Genomic DNA, 27061 nt, shown 5'->3' on the forward strand with positions numbered 1-27061 from the left:
TACAGCTAGGCATTTGGTAAACACTCTGGGAGCAGACACCAGGTCAAAAGGCAGTACACGGTACTGAAAGTGCTACATTCCCAGCCGAAATCGAAGATATTTCCTGTGAGCTGGAAGTATCGAGACGTGTGTGTAAGCATCCTTTAAGTCAGGACAGCATAGCCAATCATTTTCCTGAATCATGGGAAGAAGAGTGCCTAGGAAAACCATCCTGAACTTTTATTGGACAAGAAATTTGTTCAGGGTCCTTAGGTCTAGGAAGGGATGCATCCCCCCTGTTTTCTTTTGCACAAGAAAGTACCTGGAATAGAATCCCAGCCCTTCTTCCCCTGGTGGAATGGGTTCGACTGCTTGGGCCTTTAGAAGGGCAGAGAGTTCCTCTGCAAGTACCTGTTTGTGCTGGAAACTGTAAGAATGAGCTCGCGGTGGACAATTTGGAGATTTGGAATCCAGATTGAGGGTGTATGCTGACCTAACTATTTGAAGAACCCACCGGTCGGAGGTCATGAGAGGCCACCTTTGGTGAAAAAATATCAACCTCCCTCCAACCGGCAAGTCGTCCGGCACGGACACTTTTACTGAGGCTATGCTGAACTGGAGCCAGTCAAAAGCCCGTCCCTTGGTTTTGCTGGGGAGTCGCAGAGGCCTTAGGCGCACGCTGTTGACGAGAACGAGCGCGCTGGGACTGAGCCTGGACAGGCTGCCGAGAAGCAGGAGTGTACCTACGCCTAGCATAGAAACAGGGAGCACTCCTCTTCCCTCCAAAACACCTCCTAGATGAGGAGGTAGTAGCAGAAGACGCCCGGCAGGAGAGAGAATCCATAGCATCATGGTGCTTCTTGAGCTGGTCAACTAGATCCTCTACTTTCTCACCAAAAAGGTTATCCCCCCGGCAAGGAATATCCGCCATCCGCTGCTGGACCGAATGATCCAGGTCAGAGACACGCAGCCATGAGAGTCTGCGCATCACTATACCTTGGGCAGCGATCCTGGATGTTACATCAAAAGTGTCGAACGTACCCCTGACCAGGAATTTTCGACACGCCTTCTGCTGCCTGACCACTTGGCGAAAAAGCTCAGCCTGCTCCGGAGGGAGTGCATAAACCAAGCTAGACAGTTGCCTCACCGAGTTCTGCAAGTGGATGCTCGTGAAGAGCTGGTATGTTTGGATTTTGGCAGCGAGCATAGTGACCTAATATGCCTTCCTCCCAAAAGAGTCCAAGGTTCTAGATTCTGTGCCTGGGGGCGCCGATGCATAGTCCCTAGTACTCTTGGTTCTTCTGAAAGCAGAGTCCACCACCATGGAATTGTGAGGTAGCTGAGACCTCATCAATCCAGGCTCCCCGTGGATCCGATACTGGGATTCAGTCTTTTTCGGGATCACAGGATTAGACAGAGGGAACGACCAGTTTCGCATAAGGACTTCCTTCAGTACATTATACAAAGGAGCCGTTGCAGCCTCTCTAGGCAGAGAAGGATAATCCAGGACCTCAAGCATCTCAGCCCTGGGCTCATCCTCAATCTCCATAGGGAAGGGAATAGCCGCAGCCATTTCCCAGACAAAGGAGGTGAAGGATAGACTCTCCGGTGGAGAAAGTCTCCTTTCTAGAGGAAGTGAAGATTCAGAAGGAATCTCATAGGACTCGTCAGAAGAAAAGTACCTGGGATCTTCCTCTTCCTCTCACGAACGCTCATCTTCAGTATCGGACCAGACATCCCTCAAAGCAGTCTGAAACTGAGCCTGCCTTGACGCCGAGGAACGACGTCCTCAATGGCGGTGCCGAGAATTCAACGCCCGCCTGGACTCCAGTGAAGCTTCCTCCACCGACGTCAAAGGGGAGTCGACCTGGGTGGCAGGCAGCACCAAGGTCGGGGACCTCACCACGGGTGAAGGGCCAGATGCCGCTGCAGCAGACAGTACGGAACGTGCAAGCACCCGACACCAAAGCAGACTAGCGCAGCAACCCTTCCAGAAGCTCTGGAAGCAGGGCCCTGATGCGCTCATCGCGAGCCGCCATCGGACAAGACTGCGGGGTCGGTAAAGGAGCCGGCGGCAGAATCTGTCAAGGCTCGGGAGCAGGTAACAGGCTGCTAGACCGACGCATCGTCACCTCCTGAATAGAGGGAGAGCGAGATAGTCTGGGTGCACCCAGTACAACGTTTGAAGCAGCCGGGTGTGTTCGATGACATGGAAGGAAAAACGGCTTTGGTGAAATTAAACGACGCGATCGTGCCAAAAAAGTAAAGGGCACAAAAGGGGAAAAACCCGACCGCGCAGCCTAGGGCCAGCCATGTCGAAAAGAAAGAAAACTTAGAAAGTGCCAAAAACTAAGAAAAAATGCCGTTTTTTTTTTAAAAAAGAAGAACGAATAACGATGTAAGAAAAGAAGAAAATCTAAAAAGAATCGTGAAGACTCTCTTTCCTGGACCAGCGAAGCGAACAGGGAAAAATCTCTTCCCCTCACCGCAGACAAGAAAAAAAACTGAGCGGGAACGCTCACACGACAGGCGGGAAGTCGTCCACGCATGCGCGGTGTTCGCACGCTAGAAGGCTCTGGCAAAACTTTAATTTTGCTGTAGAAAAATTTGCCGTTTCCTGGGCCGCCGTCCCACATATAAGAACAAGCAGCCTGCTTGTCCTTGGAGAACTGTAGATCTCTGCACTGCCATGCTATCAAACTTGTCATTGGAAAACATGTTCTGAAACAGAATGGAATTTAAAAGGGAAGAGGGTTGAAATTAAGTGCATGTTGTTAAATGTCGAATTTATTTAGATTTGGCTCACCCATTTTCAGTAGTATATCAAGGTGAGTTACATTCAGGAACAGTAGGCATTTTTCTGTCCCTCGAGGACTTACGATCTAAGGGGCAGATATTCAGCAGGCAGTAGCCAGTGTTTTTTATGTCCACCACCGGTGTTATTTGAAGATATTCAATGCCGGGTCATGTCCGGGCAACAGCAATGAACATCTGGGTTTCTGCGACTGACTGCCTCTTATCTGGTTACGTGAGATCTTAACCAGCTAAGCTAGCCACAAAGATAGGACTGTGTTTTATGCAGTCTGATTTGTCTGGTTAACTTAGGCAGTAATGTGCTGAATATTGGCCATTATTAAGTGCTAATTCCACCCCTGTCCAATCTACAAAATAGCCAGTTTTCAGTGTGGTGGTTAGTGGTAATAGTCAGTGGCATTAACCGGTTAAGTGCCACTGAATATCCATGGATTGCTCCACACGTGTGAAACGTGTGAGATGTGTGGCGTCTCCTAGCCAGTTAAATTGCTTTGAATATCGACCTCTAAGTTGTTACCTGAAGCACTGGAGAGTTAAGTGGCTTTGGAAAGGTCACAAGATGCAGGAGGGGGATCTGAATTCTGGCATCCTTGGTTGTCAGGCTGCCACTCTAACTACTTATAGATGACTGTTTATCTGTTCCTGAAGATGTTTTGGTGTATAACATGTTGGTAAAGGCAACTTCTTAAACTAAAACTCAATTAGTATCCCAAAACAGAGGCTCTGATCTTTTTTTGAGAATGTAGTATCATGGGACAGTCAAAGTATTTCTGCACCTGCTGTGAAAGCATATCCTCTAAGACCAGAAGACATTGATTTGTGTCTGTGTTGAGAGCCTGGGCCCTGAAACCAGAAGACACTATATCTCTGTGTTGAGTGGCTCTTGGCCATTTTTCCAGATCTGATGTGAAAGCATGGCCCTTGAGCCCAGCATACTGTGTTTTTATTTTTGTTTGATCATGCTTTCAGATGTTGTAAGACAGGGTCAGTACCTGGATACATTGGTTATTACTGTCTGCAGCCACGATCCTGTTATTGCCTGAGGCAGAGATACCCTGCAGGTTGGTGAATTCTCCTTTTTCCCGTCCACGGGATCCTGAGGAAAGAGAGACAACTTTTTTTTTTTCGGGAGAAGACCAGGCAATTTCCTTCTGTTTCTTTTGGGCTTTCAGCTCAATGGATACCAGGTCAGGATCCTAGTTTTTAAGAATTTTCATTGCCAACCACTCAGGGATTTTTCCACTATTCAGTACTCCCTCCAAACTCAGCCTGGTCATTTGTAAGCTAGCAATCAAACCCAAGTCCCTCCCCAAAACAGTGCACAGCACTGACACCAGGCTAAAAGCCAGTCTCAGAGGGCTCTTATACAAAGGTTTACAGGATATAAGACAGCCAGCCATAGATTCAAATACACCACCCCTTGGAGAGTTACAAGCTTCCACCTGATGAAGGGAACACACTTACATAGACAATATCAGAAAAAACCAATTGACCCATTAAATCTGCCCAGTTACACACAAGCATAATAAAAAGCCATTCTGGGTCAGATCAAGGTCCATCAGTGGCCAGTCCAAGTCACAAGTACAACTTGAAGGATATGTCTCACCTGTGACCTGTGGAGAATGATGGTTTATAAGACTATGGCGTGTATGCTTTGGATAACTCGTTGGATGTGCTTTTTTCTAACATACTTGCCATCTGGACTCTGATGCAGTTTTTACAAAACGCTGGCCATCGTTGGCCCGGGGGCAAGTCATCATTTTTATGACATCCAACTGAAGTTGTCTCCAAGTTTAAGAGCTCTAAGATAAGTTGCTCTATCAAATTCTATTAATTCTTATAAAATATTAAAAATTAATTTTGAGTACTTTTGAGCACTACCGAGCATCGGACATCGAGCTCTTGGAAGGTTTTTGCTAATGATGAAGACGTGATCTGTTTAGATCACTACAGCTCTTTGTAACCCAACAGGGTTTGAGCATCTTTGAAGCTTTTCCTTCCTTTAACTTTATTTTTCACTTGTTGGTATTTCTTAGTTATTTTTGTGGATTGTTTCTATGTTTTAGCTTATAAGACTATGTCACCTTATTTGGAACAGGTTCAATCATTCTCCTTTGTACTCTAGTAGATATGCACACCAGATCCCACTTATTTCACCCCCAGCTCTCCTGCCCTTTCCAGGTTCTGTAATAACATAAAAATAACAAGCAATATCAGTGTGGCTGTTGCCCAAAAAGACAGTTACTTACATGTAGCAGCTGTTCTCCAATGGCAGCAAGGTGTACATTCTTACAGTTGAGTGATGCCATCCAACAGAGTCCACACAGTATCATTTCCTATATTTTCCAGAACCTTTTGAAAGCATTGCTCTAGGCATATTCAAGTCTTCCCGCCTCCCCACTGTCAAATGGGTCTGGTCGGTCTAATATGCACAGCTTATAGAATTCAACTCCAAGGGGAGGTGGGCAGGATATGAAAGAATATACATCCTGGTGTCCTACGAGAATACCTCTACTACAGTGGTGGACTGGTTTGGAACAGACAGATGATAAAAGGTACGTAATGGAGTGCCTCAGAGATCAGTACTGGGGCCTACTCTATAATGCAGCACAACAGCAGTAGCCATTACCACACATTGCCTGCCGCTCCCAGTTCCTGGGGTAGGCAGGCAGCATGTGTGAATCCCTGCTGTGGACCCACTGAAGCAGAAAGCTTTCCTTCTTGGGGGGGGGGGGGGGGGGGGGGGGAGAGAGAATTGTTGGACATAGGGGTGGATGGGGAGATGCTGCATGGAGAGGGGTGAAAGAGGGAGAGATGCTACATGAGATTTATTTTGTCCTAGAGAAACGTGTGGCTGGGTGGGTTGGGGGGGAGGGGGGGTGACCCGAGAGGAAATTGCTGGCAGGGGGAGGAGAGACCTGAGAGCCTGAGAAAAAATGTGTGGCTTGGGGGAAAAGAAATGTGTGGCGGGGGGGGGGGGGGGGGGGGGGGATGAAAAATTATTTGGACACTAAGGGCACCGTGAACTGAAAAGCTTTGGGAACCACTGGCTTATTCCATTCAATCTTCAACTTATTGCTTTAATCTCCACCACTGTTGCCATGGTGAGGGATAAAATCCGGAAAAAGAACAGAAGATCTTTAGCTGTGGGGGAGTGAGCAGTAAAGCTTGAAATAAGTACAGAGGATCCTTGGAAGGAGGAGTAAAGCCTGGGATAAGCACAGAGAATCCTTAGCTGTTGGGGGGGGGGGGGGAATGCAAACTGGGGGAGGAGAGGAAGTGAGAGACAAAGCTTGGGATAAGGACAGAGGATCCCGAGCTGTGGAGGAAGTGAGGTGTAAAGCCTGTGATAAGGACAGAGGATCCCGCGATGTGGAGGAAGTGAGGTGTAAAGCCTGTGATAAGGACAGAGGATCCCAAAATGTGGAGGAAGTGAGGAGTAAAGCCTGTGATAAGGACAGAGGATCCCGAGCTGTGGAGGAAGTGAGGTGTAAAGCCTGTGATAAGGACAGAGGAACCCGAGTTGTGGAGGAAGTGAGGAGTAAAGCCTGTGATAAGGACAGAGGAACCCGAGTTGTGGAGGAAGTGAGGAGTAAAGCCTGGGATAAGGACAGAGGAACCCGAGTTGTGGAGGAAGTGAGGGGTAAAGCCTGGGATAAGGACAGAGGAACCAGAGATGTGGAGAAATTGAGGAGTAAAGCCTGTGATAAGGACAAAGGAACCCGAGTTGTGGAGGAAGTGAGGGGTAAAGCCTGGGATAAGGGCAGCAGATCCTGAGAATTGCCTCTGGCCACCTCCCCCCTAATATTCAGCAGCACTAAACCGGGCAGTGCCACTGAATTTTGCCTCTGAACATCCATTAAAAACATGGGCAGGTTAGGGAAGGTACAGGGGAAGGCATTTGGGTGGAGCCGGTAGTACCGATTGCCAGCACCTGCACAGCTAAGCGTGCAAATTTAGGACAGCTCAAAAGCTGTCCTAATTCTGCCTGTTTAGCTATGCAATTGCCAGCATTGAATATTGGCCGGCACACACATAACTATTCTTTACCTTTGAAGAAGTCATGATTCCCCCCTCCTGATTTAAAAAAAAAAGCCCCCCCCCCCTTTCTTACCTCCTTCCCTCCCAGTCTGCAAGAATCAAAGCCCTCCCTACAGAACAAGCCCCCAACCTTTAACCCCTTCCAGGTCTACCTGTATCCCTGGTAGTTCTAGTGGGGGCATGAGCAAAACCACCTTGGATCCTGCTCCCGCTAAGATCACCAGGGATACAGGTAGGCTTTCAGGCATTTGATATACTGCAAATTGAGCCTATACAGGCAACTAAATGATTTACAACATTAAAAATCAATTCTTCTAGTTCTGAAACTGAGGGTGGTGCAAAAGAAAATAAGGAGGGGAAGGGGAAAAAAAAGAATAAGGGAGGGCACAAAAACATTTATGAAGGAGGAAAAGCTGAAGAAAAAAGAAAGGTCTTCAGAAGCACCTTAAAGGACTGGAGAGGCATATCAATTCTAAACGAAGCGGGAAGATCATTCCATAACTTTGGTCCTAGATAACTAAATGCAGTTTCATGAGAAAGGGACAAGTGAAGAAATTCAGGTGGGGAGCGCGGAGGGGGAGGAGAGCTTTGATTCTTCATGGGCTGAGGAGGACAGATTTGATTCTTCGTGGACTGAGGAGAGGAGGCCAAGAGTGGGATTGGGGTTTCTTTAAAGGTAAAATATAGTTATGCGGGTCCCGGCCAATATTCAGCCAGGGCCTGCATAACTATTTTATGTTGACCCCAGCTGAATATCACCTGGGACCCGCATAGACTCTGGTGGCCATCCCTATCAATTTTACCCCCTGATATTTCGTGCAGGTGCCTGGACCTGGTCTGGCACAAAATATCGGGGCTAATCTAGCCGGTGATGATCAGCTTTTTAAGAAAACAATGTCCACCACTGGCTGAATATTGGCCAGAGAGGATATTTAGCTGTAGGGGGCAATGGGGTGGGGGGGGGGGGGGAACTGAAATATACACAGAGGGATCCTTAGCTGTGGGGGGAGTTAGGGGTAAAGCCTGAAATGACCACAAAGGATCTTTAGCTGTGAGGAAGGAACAGTAAAGCCCACTGTACTTTCTTAACTCTGGATAATCATTTGCTCCCTGGGTTACCTCTCTCCTGAATCAGGCTTCCTCACCCCACATGGCATTTGCCCCAACATACCAACTCTGAAAATCAGTTCATCCTCAATGGGATTCTCCTTCTTCTTGCTAGTGCTGTACATGCTGGAGGGTCGCCTGACTGCCTTTTGCCGGATGTGTCCACTGCTGGGAGACTTCACCCTTCTCTTCACATCATCAGGTGAGGGAGGCACATCAGATGGCTTAACGGCACGTACACGAAAGGGGCTGCCCCTGAGAGGCTGGTCATAGAGTCGGATGGAGAGCTGGAAGTCCCCCTCTTGCCTCAGTGTGTACAGCAGCTCATAGGTCCCATTCTTGTTATCCAGAACCTCACCCTCCACAAAGCCACCGTCAGGCGCCGTGATCTCTGCCTGGATGAGGGCATTACCCGTCTTGACCAGCTCACCATCCTTGTCCTTAGTGGTGATGGTGACAGAGGTCTGCTGGCCCACCAGGACATGGCGCAGGCCCTCCCCTGTCACCACGGTCTCGTGTGCCACAGCACTAGTGGTGATCAGAACACCCAAATTCTGGATGGACTTGCGCACGCTGTCTGTCTCCACAATGTAGTCCAGCTGGTCATTCTCATGTGGATACTCAGGAAAGGCACGACTGGCCAGCTCACTCAAACGGTCACTCATTTGCTTCTTTACCAGTAGCACTTCTGTCTCTGTGCCATGATCCAGTGCCTGCTCCGTGAAGCTGCAGCTGCTCTGAATGTTCTCCTGGCCCTGAAGCAGACAGTCCAGCTGTGCTTGCAAGACCTGGCACAGGAAAGACGAAAGAGGATTATAAGATAGGGATGGAAAAGAGAAGGAGACAACGGATCAGAGGATGGGTGTGAAAAAATAGGAAGGGTTGGAGACAGAAGGGGAAAGTAATGGAAAGGATGAAAAAAGGAAAAATGGAGAGATGTGTGAGATAAAGAGGTAGAAAGAAAAGGCAGTAGGAGAAAAAGAGCAGGGAAGAAAAAAATGGAGAGAGTGAGATTAAAGACAGGCAAAGGAGGAGAGGGGAATTAAGAATAAGAATTGAATAAAGGAAAGGAGATGAGAGTATCCAAAGCATGGAAGTGAGGGCCACAATAAGATGGGCACAGAGATGGGAAGAAAAGATAAAATGGCCAAATATGCTGGAAAGGAAGAGAGCCAAACAGACCAGAAGGGGAAATTATCTTAGAAAGGAAAGCTCCTCTACATCCCCGGGGTAGAAAATTTGCTGAGGGAGGGAGCAAGAGGAATGTCTAAAGAAGATTTTTAGTCCTCCTACTATACACACAAAATTATATAGGCATGTGTACGCATGCTCCTGAGGGCACATGTGTATCCATTTAACACAAAAGTATACGCCTGAGAGGGAGCATACAAGCCCCTGAACACACACACGCCTGAATATATGCACTCATAACCACTGTAAACTCATAAGAACAGCTATCCAGCCCAGTATCCTGTTTCCAACAGTGGCCAATCCAGGTCACAAGTACCTGACAGAAACCCAAATAGTAGCAACATTGAATGCTACCAATAATAGAAACAGATAAAGACCATATGGCCTATCCAGTTTGCCATCCATGTCATCTACTCTCCTCATCACTTCCTTAGAGATCCTATGTACTTGTCCCAAGCTCTCTTGAATTCAGGGCCCTTAACACTGACTCCTGCTGTCCCACTTTCCCTTCCTATGCCCCCACTTTAACCACATCCCTGCTGCTGCTGCTCTGTTCCATGGTCCCCACAACTACTTTTACTGGTTCTACCCCTTTCACATCTCACCAGGAGTTCTCCCTCCACAATCCTCTTTTACCAAACAGCTCTGAGAAGGTAGTGGGATGGAGTAACGTCTTCCCAGCTCCCTTCTAGTTATGTCATCCTCACCACCATTGCATCCCGTGTGTCTTACAACTCACCTCCTTCTGACCCTCCTTCCACTGCAGCTCCCCTCCCTCAGCAGCTGTATCAGACACTCCCCCCTCCATGTTTCCTCTCAGCACTGGTTCAGAACTGCAGCAGTGTCCAATACTTCTTCCTCCCTCTGGCACTAATGCAGGACCACAGCTCTTCCTTCTATCTCCACTCCTACAGCAGCGCTATCACTTCTCTCCTTCTCCCACAAGCACAAATGCAATGGCCTTCTCTTTCCTCAGTAGCACTGAATGCCACACCTCCCACTCTTCAGCATGTCGATAAAGGTGAGCCAGCTGATGCAGTGTATCTAGATTTACAGAAAGCTTTTGACAAAGCTCCTCATGAGAGACTCTTGAGAAAATTAAAGAGTCATGGGATAGGAGGCAATGTTCTGTTGTGGATTAGGAATTGGTTATTGGACAGAAAACAGAGGGTAGGGTTAGATGGCTATTTTTCTCAATGGAAAAGGGTAAATAGTGGAGTGCCTCAGGGATCTGTACTGGGACTGGTGCTATTTAACATATTTATAAATGATCAGGAAATCGGAACAACAAGTGAGGTGATTACACTTGAAGATGACACAAAACTATATAAAGTTGTTAAAACACATGTGAACTGTGAAAAAGTGCAGGAAAACCTTAGGAAACTGGAAGACTGGGCAACCAAATGGGGCAAATTTGATCACCTCACTTGCTCTCCGAGATCATTTATAAACGCACCGGTTCCGGAGCATGGAGTACTCCATTATTAACCTTTCTCCACTGGGGAAACTGATCATTTAGACTTATTCTCTGCTTCCTAACTTTTAACCAGTTTACCTTCATTTCTTGTGTCTTCACGCTCTTCCCCTCTTTAGATTTCCCTGCCGCCTATCACTTGAGGAAAACTCCCTTTCAGCTCTGTATAACACAAATAGACTTGGATTGAGCTCTCTCGAAGACCCAAAGGTAAACCCTAAAGTATTCCCACAAATAAAAACCATCCAGGACATTTCCCAATGCTACAGTACAATGACCAATCCTTGACACTAGTTCAACACACACCCATCCACCCCTATACACACATACTTTTTGCTTAGTTTCAGAGATACCCTTCTCCCTTTACATTTGGGGCCCATATCTATTCATTTTGCTTGACTCTACCTATATACATACACCTACCTTTTGTTTGGCTCCACAGATGACCTCTAAGTCATGTATGAGGCTGCTCTTGCGTTGGTACAGAGCTTTCTCTAGCTCTTCGAAAGTACTGCTGATCTCAGACACCGCATCATTCTTCCGCTCCATTAACTGCTGACTAATGTCAGTGACACGCAGGATGGCAGAGGAAAGCTGAGGGAGTCTGTGAGCCAAGACAGGGACACAAACACTTAATACAGTTAATGTTGATAGAAAAAGGACAAACTAGTTCATCAACTCTATCCAACTGAGATTCTTCCACTTTGGGTAATGGGCATATAAATTCTCATACATAACCCAATACGAACTCTTTCTCCCATGTCTTTTACCTGAACTTTCAATACCTTTCCTATCACTGCCTTCCATATCAGCCCCAAACATGACCTAAATCTGTTAAAATTAATTGTTTACAGGAACTCCACAGGTAGATCAGATAAAGCCTAGCCATCTTCTATGATGCCTACAAGACTAACATTAAACACATCACCAGGGTTGCCCTTCCATCCCTTACTACCAAATGTTCTAATAATCATACAAACTCTAACTCTAGAGAAACCACTGTCAAATAGATCTGGCTTCCTCATATTCATTGAAATTTGAGGGTTTTTTATTGGTTGTTCAATGAAAATTATTGCAATGCTTTCTTAGAAGCCAGCAGCTGACATAACACTGCTCTTTCGGATCGTAACTGGAACTCTAGGCAGGTTAGCCCCGTGTTTTCTTGGAAACCTAATACAGTAATGACACTGCTTTTGAGGCTAAAGATGGGGAAAAGGCGTGGGAAAGTTCAGGACTTATCCTCTGTCCCAGCCGGAGCCCACTCCCAGCAGCAAACAACGCTTGAAAGGTTCGGAGTGACGACGGGACCCTCTGCAGCTTCTTCCCCGAAGATCAGAGCCAATCTGTCAGGATCGGCCGACAGTGCAGACGGGGTTTCCCTAAGCCCCGTCGTGCGTGCAGCTCCCCCACAGCCGGGAAGTGAAAACAAAGAAGCAGTGCCTGCAGTTCGTCCACCCAAAGAGGAAGAGAGGAGTTTGCAGAGAGGGAGCACACCTTTGTCAGAAGAACTGCTGGCGAGTGCAATGGTAGGAAATGTGTTTTCTAATTACCCACTTAAAATAACAGACTTTAAGCCAAGCACTCCAAAGTAAACCAGCAGTAGTGACAATGGAGTCACTTTGGGACTTAAACTACACTTTGCATGCTTCTTTAAAATCACTTATTTTGGAAAATTCTGTGAAAATTAAAACGCTATCGGAGGCTGTCCTAATCCAGGAACAAATAAACACCTGCCAATCCTCAGAGGTAAAGCGAATTGAAGAAAGAGTAAATAATTTGGAGACTGTAACCCAAGCCTCAATTAAAGAAAAGAACTTTACTATTCGTAAGATGGAGTACCTGGAAAACCAGTCAAGGAGGGGTAACCTGAGACTGACTAATTTCCCAAGGTCTCCTTTAATTTCACCAATAGAGATGTTTAAAAAATATTTAATTGAAGTTTTGGAAATGTCACGAGATTCATTGCCCCCTTTGGTGAGAGTACAATATTTTCAGATTAATACTAGAGTTACCAATGATATGCCTAATGCACAAAAGATAGATAATATGAATTTAACATCTTTCCTCGAATCGTCTCTGGATGTAATTACTCAGCGAACAACTGCTGTGGTAACATTTGCTCTGGAAACGGACAGAGATGTTGTTTTGAGACTTTTCTTCAGAAAATTAGATTCAGAATTTTTGGGTTCAAAGTTAGAATGTATCCGGATTTGTCGAGAGAGACACAGAAACGATGCAAGGCTTTTTTGACTTTGTGTCAGAGAACTTTGGCTCGGTGCTAATTTTGTACTTAGATTTCCTTGCCTATGTAAAATATTATACCAATCTAAGACTTTTCAATTTTTTTGAACCCAAACAATTGAAGGAATTTCTGATTGCAAAGCAAACAGTGAATGTAAATGTAGTAGTATGAGTATCAAATGCACACTGTTTAAGATAACTTGGGAAAAGCGATTGGGTTAAGAACGTATCCCTTAACTTAATAACTATATATAATTTGATTTCCTTTTTCTTGGATCTCTAAATTCTAACTTCATATTAAGGTTGATAGAAGAATATTTACTTCAACTTATGGAAATAAGGATTAATTTGTTTCTTTTATTTATTTTTATTTTATTTTTGTTACATTTGTACCCCGCAGTTTCCCACTCATGGCAGGCTCAATGCGGCTTACATGGGGCAATGGAGGGTTAAGTGACTTGCCCAGAGTCACAAGGAGCTGCCTGTGCCTGAAGTGGGAATCGAACTCAGTTCCCCAGGACCAAAGTCCACCACCCTAACCACTAGGCCACTCCTCCACTAATGTTTATTGCAAATTTCAATATTATGTCTTCTGAAGTGTATAATATAAATAATTAATAAAGATATTAAAATGTTCGAAACAATGGACGCGATCTCCAAACATTAGAAGAATGGTCAAGGGTCTGGCGGACACAATATACAGGGAACTGGCACAAGGCATTGAGTGGATACATAGAGAACATTGCTGCTGGAAATTGGGACTATTTGTGTGGAGTGGAGGAGTGGCCTAGTGGTTAGGGTGGCGGACTTTGGTCCTGGGGAACTGAGGAACTGAGTTCGAGTCCCACTTCAGGCACAGGCAGCTCCTTGTGACTCTGGGCAAGTCACTTAACCCTCCATTGCCCCATGTAAGCCGCACTGAGCCTGCCATGAGTGGGAAAGCGCAGGGTACAAATGTAACAAAAATAAATATTTGTGTAATTAAGTATTCTCATAGGCGAGGGGTTGGATGGTGAAGTGAAAGGCATGATTGAGTGAGTTCTTTAGACACCAGTTTTGTATGTAGCGTGGGTATGTATGACACATTGATTGTCAATAATAAACTATTTGTATCTTATCAGGAGTACGTTTATAATATATTGTGAAGTTAAAATTTAATGCCAAGAAGTGTAGAGTGATACACTTGGGGTGCAGAAACCTAAAAGAGAGATACCGAGTAGGAGGGGAGAGTTTAGTAAGCTCGACTCAGGAGACAAACCTTGGGGTGTTGGTGTCTGAGGATCTAAAGGTGAAGAAACAATGTGACAAGGCGATGGCTGTGGCCATAAGGATGCTAGGCTGCATAGAGAGGGGTATAACCAGCAGAAGAAAAGAGGAGTTGATGCCCCTTTACAAGTTGTTGGTGAGGCCCCACTTGGAGTACTGTGTTCAGTTTTGGAGGCCGTATCTTGCTAAAGATGTAAAAAGACTGGAAGCGGTTAAAAGCTACAAAAATGGTATGGGATTTGCATTGCAAACCGTACGAGGAGAGACTTGCCGACCTGAACATGTATACCTTGGAGGAAAGGAGAAACAGGGGTAACATGATACAGACATTCAAATATTTGAAAGATATTAATCTGCAAACAAACCTTTTCTGGAGACGGGAAGGTGGTAGAACTAGAGGACATGAATTGAGGTTGAAGGGGGCAGACTCAGGAGTAATGTCAGGAAGTATTTTTTCACGGAGAGGGTGATGGATACATGGAATACCCTCCCACGGGAGGTGGTGGAGATGAAAATGGTAATGGAATTCAAGCATGCGTGGGATAAACACAAAGGAATCCTGTTTAGAAGGAATGGTTCCATGGAATCGTAGAGGAGACTGGGTGGCGATGCCAGTAATTAGGAAACAAAACAGGAGCTAGGCAGACTTCTATGGTCTACGCCCTGATCATGACTGAATAGATAGGGATGGGCTGGAGTGTAAATTTTAAGAGGCTTCGATGTTAGCTTCAGAACTTAGTACAAGAAGAGTGCCGGGCAGACTTCTATGGTTTTTGCCCTGAGAAAGGCAAGGACAAATCAAACTCAGGTATAAAGTATCACATACGGATTGGTCACGTGACAAGATGGCGGCACGTAAGATCGTGGGTTGAGAACTCCAGAGTTTAGTTCGCTAAAACACTTTTTCTTCTAAGTATGCCGCATACAAAGCGAAAAGGTTCTGTCAGGGGCGAGTCCTCGCTGCCCAGACAGCCCGTTCGGCAACAAACAATGGAGCGATACACCACGACTACATCTACCCCGAAATCCGGAGGCAGTCCAGCTGCCCCATTGGGAGGAGACCAACGGAGCTTTGGACCCGACGTCACCTTATCGCCTCCGGAACTCGACCCACCGCCCCAGCCCGAAGGACGCTACCCTCAGACAGGGTTCCCGGGACCGGAAGTGGTTTTGCAGGGGCCCTTGGAGCGAGGAGTGGAGGTGGCGATTACCGACGGAGGGAAGGGAGAGAATGTTCCCCTTCCTCAGCCAAGTGCTTCAATCATTAGAACCGGGACGGTGACGCTGGAGAGAATTTGGGAAACTCTCCAGCGTTTGGACATGTCAGTGGTCAATTCAACCAAAGAAGTTTCATCTCTTGTGAGTAAAGTTGATTCACTTTCTATAAATATGGAAAATATAAAACAAGAACTTGGTTCGCAGGTTAAAGATTTAAAATTAGAATTGAAAACTCTTCAGGAGTTTAATATAACTACAATCAAAGATAGAACCTCTATTCACCGGAAAACAGAACAAATAGAAAATTTTCAGCGCAGATTAACTCTACGTTTTTTGAATTTTCCAAAGTCTGTGGGAGTCAGTCCTCTGGATGCATTTAAGAAATACTTAATGGAGATTTTACATTATTCCCCAGAAACTTTTCCGCCTATAAGTAAAATTTACTATATTCTACCAAAGAAAGATTTACAATCTCCGGAGGTTTCTGACCCACTAAGAGTACATAAAGATACTTTGAATTTGACTGATTTCCTAGAGGCTTCTATTTCCGAGGAATCTGAAAGGATGACTTTGATAGTGATGTTTGTATTTGAACAAGACCTGGAGGCAATCAAACGCCTATATTTTAGAAACTCAAAGACACTCTTCCTGGGTAAAAAGATTTGGATGTTTCCAGATGTAACTAGATCAACCCAGGAGAGAAGGAGAGCTTTTCTAGCTCTTAGGGCTGAATCCTTGGCTCTGGGAGCGTTATTCTATCTTAACTATCCTTGTAAATGTGTGATTAAATTTTTGGGGATAAAATATATTTTTTTTCAGCCTGAACATCTTAGTGAATTTATAAAAATGAAGAAATTGGTTGCTGGCTAGAACCAACTAATCGGGTATAATTAGTTTGGATAGATGTGTGCTAAGCTATATTGTTTAATGTTTTCCTTATATTTCTCCATGTAATTTCTTTCATGTGGCCTTCTCTATAGTGGTCTAAAGAGGGGGGAAAAAGTTTTTCTTATAAAAATATAATTGTGTTTATAATTTAAGCTCCGTATTGCTTGTTCAAGTATGTATATGACTTGTAAAAAATTTAAATGCATTAAAAATAAAAAAATTAAAAAAAAAAAGTATCACATACCATGTAAAATGAGTTTATCTTCTTGGGCAGACTGGATGGACCGTACAGGTCTTTATCTGCCGTTATTTACTATGTTACTATGTAGATAGTACTTCCTCCATCCCTCCACCCAGTTCATGCCCCTCTCTCAAGCGTAGCTCCCACCACGTTCCACCCTCACAGATTAAAAAATGTTCCTTCCTCATAAATGGTACCATTTCTTCTCACCTGCTTTTTATTGCATCCAGCTGATTTTTGAGTGAGGCCTTGTGCTGCTCTACCACATCCTTCAGTGGTACTGTAACATGATCCCGATGCTCACCCTCCGTGCATTCGTGACACATGGCAGTCTCGCAAGAGCCACAATAAAATTCCATCATCTGAGAAGAAAACAAAGAATTGACTATTAAACCTGAAGACCTGACCTCAAGGTGACTATATGTGCTCACATCTACAGTAGATGATCTGCTCTATAAACTTTGATCTGATCCTGAACTGAACTGAGTGCAGTCTGATGTAAACTGATCCCTGTGGGCTGACCCATATTACTAGATCATAGAATCATATCTAACTTGTGACCCAGAATGATTTCACCCTGACCCATGGGAGCTGACATCTGACCCCTCCGTGATAAGCTTTCAAAGACTGGATCTAATGCCAAGCCTCTAACAAGTCAATTTTCAAAATAACCAGTATTGGTACAGTTCTTTACTTGTGGGTTCTGCACCAGTTCTTAAAAAGGAAGGTAAAATCATAACTGCCCCACACAGATTCAGGCACAGGCAACATAGGCAGCTGCCTTGGCACCCAGTTTTGATAGGCTTCGGAGCACTGCTGCTATGCTTCCATTGGGGCTCACCCTTTGTTTTCCTATGCTGCTCCTGCAGCAGAAAAAGTGAGCTTAAAGTGAAAATTCAACACATGGCCTGCCTGTCTTCACACTCTGATAGGCCCTTTTCTACAAGTTTCCCATCACTGTGGAAACCAAAAGGCACCACATGACTCAACAGTGCGCAAAAGGTAGACAGGCAAACCCTATGCTGAATTTTCACCTCAAGCTTGCTGCTAATGCTGTGGGAAACAAAGGCAGATATAAGAGAGAGGGGGAAATCAAAAGCAGGAGCTGGTCAGTGACAGCAAAGTGAATGGAAGAATTCCTCTCCCCCATGCCTGTGCTTTAAATGCAAATTCAGTACTGAACAGATTTGCACCTGCTTTTGGGACAGGTACCATTTCCATGAAAAACTTCACGAGTAGTTTTGTAAATGCAGAACTTATGCATATTGATCCACCAATCTAACACTACCTCTGAACGAAATGAACATTTTTACACAGGTAAAAGTACATGCATGGTTGATCCTCCTATATTTTGGGGTTTTTCCCCACAGGATTGTGGGTAATTTTCAGAAAAAGCGAAGATACTTACCTGTAGCAGGTATTCTCCGAAGACGGCAGGCTGATTATTCTCACACATGGGTCGACAATCCGTATCGGCACGGCAATCGGCATAAAAACATAGCAAAAAAAAATTTACTAGAGCCTTCTGGCGTGCATGCAGCACCGCGCCACGCATGCGCGGACTGACTTCCCGCCCGTCGCACGACTGTGCTACTCAGTTAAGTCACAAAGCATAAAGAAATAAACAACTCCAAGGGGAGGTGGGCAGGATTGTGAGAATAATCAGCCTGCTGTCCTCAGAGAATACCTGCTACAGGTAAGTATCTTCACTTTCACCGAGGACAAGCAGACTGAATTATTCTCACACATGGGGTATCCCTAGCATCCAGGCTCACCCAAAACAATAAACATTGGTTAATTGAGCCTCGCAACAGCGAGGACAAAACGTAGATTAACCTGAAACTATATACATAATAGATGAGAGTGCAGCCTGGAACAGAATAAAACGGGCCTAGGTGGGTGAAGTTGGATTCTACACCCCAAACAGATTCTGCAGCACTGACTGCCCAAACTGACTGTTGCGTCGGGTATCCTGCTCAAGGCAGTAGTGTGATGTGAATGTGTGGACTGAAAACAACGTTGCAGCTTTGCAAATCTCTTCAATGGAGGCTGACTTTAAATAAGCCACCAACGCAGCCATGGCTCTAACATTATGAGCCGTGACATGGCCCTCCAGAGTCAGCCCAGCTTGGGTATAAACGAAGAATATACAATCAGCTAGCCAATTGAAGATTGTGCGTTTTCCGATGGTGACTCCCCTCCTGTTGGGATCAAAAGCAACAAACAACTGGGAGGACTGTCTGAAGGGCTTCGTCCGTTCCACGTAAAAGGCCAATGCTCTCTTGCAGTCCAAGGTGTGCAAGCTGCTTTCGTCAGGGTGGGAATGAGGACGAGGAAAAAATGTTGGCAAGACAATGGACTGGTTCAGATGGAACTCGACACCACATAAGTATATAAGTATTGCCATACTGGGACAGACCAAAGGTCCATCAAGCCCAGCATCCTGTTTCCAACAGTGGCCAATCCAGGTCACAGATACTGGCAAGATCCCAAAAAAGGTACAAAACATTTTATGCTGCTTATCCCAGAAATATTTTCCCCAAGTCCAATTTAATAATGGTCTATGGACTTTTCCTTTAGGAAGCCGTCCAAACCATTTTTAAACTCTGCTAAGCTAACCGCCTTTACCACATTTTCTGGCAAAGAGTTCCAGAATTGAATTACACGTTGATTGAAGAAAAATGTCTCCGATTTGTTTTAAATTTACTACTTTGTAGCTTCATCGCATGCCCCCTAGTCCTAGTATTTTTGGAAAGTATAAACAGACACTTCACGTCTACCCGTTCCACTTCACTCATTATTTTATAGACCTCTATCATATCTCCCCTCAACCATCTTTTCCACCTTCAACAGGAACTTAGGGTGCATGTGTGCGAAGGACTACTCTGTTGTGATGAAACTTAGTATAAGGTGCATCCACTACTAAGGCTTGAAGATCACTGACCCTACGAGCTGAAGTAACAGCCACCAAGAAAACGACCTTCCAGGTCAAGTACTTTAGATGGCAGGAATTCAGTGGCTCAAAAGGAGCTTTCATCAGCTGGGTGAGAATGAAGTTGAGATCCCATGACACTGGTGAAGGTTTAATAGGGGGCTTTGAGAAAAGCAAACCTCTCATGAAGCGAACAACTAAAGGCTGTCCAGAGATACGGCTACCTTCTACCCGTTGATGATATGCACTAATTGCACTAAGGTGAACCCTTACGAAGTTGGTCTTGCGACCAGACGCTGATAAGTGTAGAAGGTATTCAAACAAGGTCTATGTAGGACAAGGAAGAGGATCTACGGCCTTGCTGTCACACCAGACGGCAAACCTTCTCCATTTGAAAGAGTAACACCTCTTAGTGGAATTTTTCCTGGAAGCAAGACTCGGGAGACACCCTCCGAAAGACCTAAGGAAATGAATTCTAGGCTCTCAACATCTAGGCCGTGAGAGCCAGAGACTGGAGGTTGGGATGTAGAAGCGACCCTTTGTCTTGGGTGATGAGGGTCAAAAAACAATCTCCACGGTTCTTTGGAGGACAATTCCAGAAGAAGAGGGAACCAAATCTGACGCGGCCAGTAGGGTGCAATCTGGATCACGGTTCCGCGGTCTTGCTTGAGTTTCAGCAAAGTCTTTCCCACCAGAGGTATGGGAGAATATGCATACAGAAGGCCTGTTCCCCAATATAGGAAAAAGGCATCTGACGCTAGTCTGTCATGGGCCTGAAGCCTGGAAAAGAACTGAGGGACCTTGTGGTTGATTTGAGTGGCAAAAAGATCCACCAAGGGGGTGCCCCACGCTCGGAAGATCTTGCGGGCAACACCCATATTCAGTGACCACTCGTGAGGTTGCATTACCCTGCTCAGTCTGTCGGCCAGACTGTTTACACCCACCAGAAAAGTGGCTTGGAGAAACATGCCGTGACGGCACACCCAAAGCCACATCTGGATAGCCTCTCGACACACAGGGAGAGACCCGGTGCCCCCTGTTTGTTGTCGTAGTACATCGCAACCTGATTGTCCATTTGAATTAAGATAATTTGGTTGGACAGCCCATCTCTGAAAGCCTTTAAAGCGCTCCAGATCACTCGGAGCTCCAGGAGGTTGATCTGAAGACCTGTTTTCTGAGGGAACCAAGCTCCCTGAGTGTGAAGCCCAACTACATGAGCCCCCCACCCCAAGAGAGATGCATTCGTAGTCAGAACCTTCTGTGGATGTGGAATTTGGAATGGTCGTCCCATGGTCAAACTGGATCGGATTGTCCACCATTGAAGAGAATTCCGAAAGTCGGTGGACAGCTGGATGACATCTTCTAGATTCCCCGCAGCTTGATATCACTGGGAACCTAGGGTCCACTGAGCAGATCTCATATATAGACGTGCCATGGGTGTTACATGAATTGTGGAAGCCATGTGCCCCAAAAGTCTCAACATCTGCCGAGTTGTGATTTGCAGAAACGCTCGAACCATGGACACCAGGGACAGAAGGTTCTCTGCCCATGTCTCAGGAAGATAGGCCCGAACTGTCCTTGTGTCCAGCAGTGCTCCAATGAACTCCAATTTCTGAACAGGAGTGAGATGGGACTTGGAGTAATTTATTATGAACCCTAGCAGTTCCAGCACCCGAATAGTCATCCACATGGACTCCCGAGCATCGTCCTCTGAGGTGCTCTTCAACAGCCAATTGTCTAGATAAGGGCACACATGCACTCCCAGTCTGCTTAGCGACGCTACGACTACTGCTAGGCATTTCGTGAATACCCTGGGAGCAGACGCTAGGCCAAATGGCAGTGCGCGGTAAAGTGCTGCGTTCCCAGGCGAAATCGAAGATACTTCCTGTGAGCTGGAAGTATCGGGATGTGTGTGTAAGCTTAAAGTCCACAGAGCATAGCCAATTATTTTCCTGAATCATAGGAAGAAGGGTGCCCAAGGAAACCATCCTGAACTTTTCTCGAACTAGGAATTTGTTCAGGACCCCTAGGTCTAGGATGGGACACATCCCCCCTGTTTTCTTTTGCACAAGGAAGTATATGGAATAGAATCCCAGCCCTGCATCCCCTAGTGGAACGGGTTTGACCGCATGGGCCTTCAGAAGGGCGAAGAGTTCCTCTGCAAGTACCTGCCTGTGCTGGGAGCTGTACGAATGAGCTCCCGGTGGGCAATTTGGAGGTTTGGATTCCAGATTGAGGGTGTACCCTAACCGGACTATTTGAAGAACCCATCGGTTGGAGATTATGAGAGGCCACCTTTAGTGAAAAAACATCAACCTCCACCCAAACCGGCAAGTCGTCTGGCACGGACACTTTTACTGAGGCTATGCTTTCCTGGAGCCAGTCAAAAGCCCATCCTTTGTTTTTGCTGGGGAGCAGCAGGGGCTGAGCCTGAGTAGGCTGGCGAGACGCAGGAGTGTGCCTATGCCTGGAATATAAATAGGGAGCACTCCACGGCCCACCAAAAAAACTCGTAGTTGAGGAGGTTGGAGCAGAAGGCGCCTGGCAGGAGACAGAAGCCATAGCATCCGTGTGCTTCTTGATCTGTTCTACTAGATCCTAAATCTTCTCTCCAAAAAGATTATCCCCCAGGCAAGGAACATTAGCAATCTGCTACTGAACCGAATGGTCTAGGTCAGAGACATGCAGCCATGAGAGTCTGCACATCGCTATACTTTGAGCAGAGATTCTAGATGCTACATCAGAAGTGTCTTAAGCGCTCCTGGCCAGGAATTTACGACACGCCTTCTGCTGCCTGACCACCTGGCAAAAAGGTTCGGCCTGCTCCGGCGGGAGGGCATCGACCAAACTAGACAGCTGTCTCACAGAGTTCCGCAAGTGGATGCTCGTGAAGAGCTGGTAAGACTGAATACAGGCAGCGAGCATAGCGGCCTGATACATTTTCCTTCCAAAAGAATCTAAGGTCCTAGCTTCTCTGCCTGGGGGCGCTCAGGCATAGTCTCTAGAACTCTTAGATCTTTTGAGGGCGGAGTCCACCACCATGAAGTTATGGGGTAACTGAGACCTCATTAACCCAGGTTCACCGTGGATCCAATACTGGGAATCAGGGGAAGGTGCACTAAAACAATCGTTAATGCCCTTCCCTTACCGATTCCTTAGTGAATCGGTACGCAACGGGAATGCATCAAGGAAAGGGAAAGCAAATGAGCTGCTCGTTGTAGCTCACTTGCATTCTCTATTCCCTCGGAAGCCAGTCGGCCGGTCGAGCATGCGCAGAGCAGCCAAGCGTTATGCCGGCTGCTCAGCGCATGCCAAGGACGTCCTTTATAGACGTCCTTCACGCAAAAAACAAACAAAAAAAAAGGGACGTCCCTGACGAGCAGGAAACTTGTCAGCAGCCTGAACCTCAGAAGAGAAAGAGTCCTGAAAAGAGCACCAGTTAATTTAAGTGCTACTACTCTTTCCATTGTTTACTGCTTTGCATGTTAAAGGCAGGCTTACATCAGGCAATTAGGAAGGACTTCTGTGAAGAAAAAAAACATCCAAGTGCTCATCAAGGACGTCTAACACGAGCTGGACGTCTTCCTGCACACCTTTTGTGATGGGCGTCCTTCTTGGACGTGCTTTTCCTACCTGCAATGTTTTCAGCTTGCGCCCCCCCCCCAGGATCGGAACGTGCGAGGACGTCCAAATCAAAACTTTTTGGATGTCCCTCCCTCCAGGTCTCTCTCAGCCAATCACAGCATGTTTAGCTGTTACCAGTATCAGCTAAACGCACTGTGATTGGCTGAGGGAGACCTGGAAGGAGGGACATCCAAAAAATATCAGAAGGATTCTCTGAAGAAGAAAAAAAAAAAAAGGACGTCCCTGTTTTTCTTACCTGCCTGAACTGACCACAAGCACAGCTCTCTCAACAATCCCCTACAAGGTTGTTTTCAGCTTGTGCCCCCCCCCCCCCAGGATCGGGACGTGCGAGGACGTCCAAATCAAAACTTTTGGACGTCCCTCCCTCCAGGTCTCTCTCAGCCAATCACAGCGCTTTTAGCTCATACTGGTAACAGCTAAACGCGCTGGGATTGGCTGAGAGAGGCCTGGAGGGAGGGACATCCAAAAAGTTTTGATTTGGACATCCTCGCATGATCCGATCTTGCAAGTGTGTGTGTGGGGGGGGGGGGGGGGGGGGGGGGGCGCAAGCTGAAAACAACCTTGGAGGGGACTGTTGAGAGAACTGTGCTTGTGGTCAGTTCAGGCAGGTAAGAAAAACAGGGACGTCCTTTTTTTTTCTTCAGAGAAGTCCTTCCAAGAAGGACGCCCATCACAAAAGCTGCAGGAAGACGTCCAGCTTGTGTTAGATGTCAATGACGAGCACTTGGATGTTTTTTTTTTCCTTTCGATTCCCTCGCAGCACCACCCTGTGTGGGGACAGCAGAATCCGAGGCACACAAACCCTCCAAACTACCCAGATTTCCAGGGGAAGCAGCAATCAGACGGGGCTACGAGGATGCTCTCTCTTCCTGCACTGCTTATTTTGTTTTTGTGAGTGAAGGACGTCTATGTTAGGCACTTTAGAAGGACGTCCCTGACGAGCACTTTTTTTTTCCTTCCCTCACAGCAGCCCCAACGAGAGGTGCAGACCTCCCATTAGGGTTTCCACGGTAAGGGAATCGGAAAATAGTAGTGCATCTCATTACAATACGATTTATACAAATTGGGGTACAAATTTGCTCATCTGCATTCCGTTTTCGCACAAAAGATGAAAAGGAGAGGTTCTCAGGAGGAGACCGTCTCCTTTCAGGGGAAGGCTCAGACTGAATCCCAAAGGACTCATTGGAGGAAAAGTACCTGGGATCTTCCTCTGACTCCCACGAGTGCTCCTCCTCAGTATCGGAAAGCATTTCCCTCAGTGACCTCCGAGACTGTACCTGCCTTGAAGCCGAAGACCTATGGTCCCGATGGCGATGTTGAGGGGTCAACGCCCTCATGGACTGCGGCGAAGCTTCCTACACCGACGTCGATGGGCAGTTGACCTGGGTGGCAGCCGATACCGTAACCGCAAGCGGCACTGAGTTCCTGGACCACACCGCAGGTGGAGGGCCAGGCGCAGCTGCAGTAGACGGCACGGCAGGTGGAAGCACCCCCGACGCCAAAGCAGATTGGCGTAGTCCTTCCAGACGCTCTGGAAGCAAGGTCCGAATGCGATCATTGAGAGTTGCCATTGGAGAAAGCTGCGGGGCCAGTGGCGCAGTCGGTGGCAGAATCATCTGAGGTTCGGGAGCAGGAACCGGACTGCAAACAGGCCGACGCGCCGGAACCTCCTGTATGGAGGGGGAGCGGTCCTCCCGGCGCCAACACTTCTCGGGTGCCAAATCCCACGGCACCCCAGGACTCCCAGCACCATGCGTCAAAGGGGAACGGTGTTGGTGCTTCTTAGCCTTCCCTTGATACACCTCACCTAGGCTCCTCAGTGCGGACGAGGATGGCGTCGAATCCCCACATCGCCTCGGGGTCGGGTCCAACGACGGACGGTCCCGAGGGTCTGTACAGCAGAAGGCCTCAAGGCAGGTGGAGACCCACTCGATGCCTCACTGCTCCTAGCAGCCATGCCTGCCTCCATTCCCGACGTCGATGTCGCCGACCTTGATGCCGAAGGACCGGACCAAACCCCAAAATGTTTCTCTCTCTGGGCTTCTCGAGCAAGTTGTGTCCTCTTCTTCATACGAAGGACAAAGGGCACAACGAGCTGGGCTATAGTCGGGCCCAAGGAACTGAATACACCAGGAATGGGTATCTGTACCTGAGATGGTCCGGTTGCACCGAGTACAACGTTTGAAGCCACAGGGAGTCTTTGATGACATAGAAGGGAAGACCACAGCAGTGAAATCAAATGGCTCGATTGTGCCAAGAAAAAAAGGCACAAAAAGGGAGAGATCCGGCCGCTACGAAAAAGAAAGGAAACTTTACGAGGGAAACAAAACTAAGAAAAAATAAAGGGAAAACTTTTTTTTTAACAGAATTAAATGAAAACAAAAACTGAATGAGTAAAAGCTCCTCAAAATTGAAGAAGGCTCTTTCCTGGGCGCGAAGAGAGAAGCCACAGAAAAAGCTGTCGCTCCTTGTGTGGAAGTAAAGAAACTGAGTAGCGCGGTTGCGCGATGGCCGGGAAGTTAGTTTGTAAATAAAAAACAACAAAGCAGTGGAATCAAATGCATTTATTGGAACAATACCCGACGTGGCCACGTTTCGCCCTCAGGCTGCGTCAGGGGTATAAACTATAAAAACAAAACACAAGTATAAAAACATGTATAACCATACATATTAACAATGTCATAAGCATGATTCAACTAATAAAAGGCAATTATATAAAAAGAGATTCAACATATATAAAACAATCCTTTAAGAGTTCTAAAAAAATATTTATACATGATATCATCTATAAAACAAAATATTTATAATTATCATTAAAATCATACATCACATAAAATTTTTATCAGAACATCTACAATTACTCAAATCACATTTATAACTCTCAATAAAAAATGTTAAGATCATACAATTAGAATCAAAACATTTCAATGAAGAGGGGAAGAAATTTCTTTATACATACCTATCAAAAGTGTATGTAAATATATCATACACACTAGTAGTTCCAAAAATCTAGTTCTACACAGATATAAAAACAAAAAATAAAAATATCATCAGACAAGAAGCATATCTAAATGTGCACAAAACTTTTAAAAGACTCTAGACATTCTAGTTTCTCCACTGGTATTCTTAACACAAAACCAAAAAAACTCCTTAGAAATAACCAGTCCACATTACTGCTAGAGGCAGGAAACAGGAAACAGTTCACTGAATAAAAGAGTTCTCACAAAAATATAACAACAGAGGAAGCACTGCAAGCACTCAATCTTAAAAACAACATCTAGTACATCTCCACCAGATCACAGCTAGACTCCCTACATATTCCAAAGATGTGCAAGATGAACAGAAATAAAACAAACACTTGCACATCTTTGGAATATGTAGGGAGTCTAGCTGTGATCTGGTGGAGATGTACTAGATGTTGTTTTTAAGATTGAGTGCTTGCAGTGCTTCCTCTGTTGTTATATTTTTGTGAGAACTCTTTTATTCAGTGAACTGTTTCCTGTTTCCTGCCTCTAGCAGTAATGTGGACTGGTTATTTCTAAGGAGTTTTTTTGGTTTTGTGTTAAGAATACCAGTGGAGAAACTAGAATGTCTAGAGTCTTTAAAAGTTTTGTGCACATTTAGATATGCTTCTTGTCTGATGATATTTTTATTTTTTGTTTTTATATCTGTGTAGAACTAGATTTTTGGAACTACTAGTGTGTATGATATATTTACATACACTTTTGATAGGTATGTATAAAGAAATTTCTTCCCCTCTTCATTGAAATGTTTTGATTCTAATTGTATGATCTTAACATTTTTATTGAGAGTTATAAATGTGATTTGAGTAATTGTAGATGTTCTGATAAAAATTTTATGTGATGTATGATTTTAATGATAATTATAAATATTTTGTTTTATAGATGATATCATGTATAAATATTTTTTTAGAACTCTTAAAGGATTGTTTTATATATGTTGAATCTCTTTTTATATAATTGCCTTTTATTAGTTGAATCATGCTTATGACATTGTTAATACG

The 27061-nt window shown here is 45.6% G+C and overlaps 1 protein-coding gene across 1 annotated transcript in view; it reads right to left on the minus strand.

Moving 5' to 3' along the window:
* The window catches only part of TRIM3 (tripartite motif containing 3), a 155123-nt gene that overhangs the window by 55083 nt on the left and 72979 nt on the right, over window positions 1–27061 (minus strand). The window contains exons 4-7 of the mRNA XM_030199765.1: window positions 16671–16822; window positions 11030–11210; window positions 8006–8729; window positions 3786–3889 (exon numbers count right to left, since the gene is read on the minus strand). Of these exons, the coding sequence (XP_030055625.1) occupies window positions 3786–3889; window positions 8006–8729; window positions 11030–11210; window positions 16671–16822 (1161 nt within the window). The remainder of the gene's footprint in view (window positions 1–3785; window positions 3890–8005; window positions 8730–11029; window positions 11211–16670; window positions 16823–27061) is intronic.

This window comes from Microcaecilia unicolor, chromosome 4, assembly GCF_901765095.1.
Source record: "Microcaecilia unicolor chromosome 4, aMicUni1.1, whole genome shotgun sequence".
In the NCBI taxonomy this organism is placed as follows: Eukaryota; Metazoa; Chordata; class Amphibia; order Gymnophiona; family Siphonopidae; genus Microcaecilia; species Microcaecilia unicolor.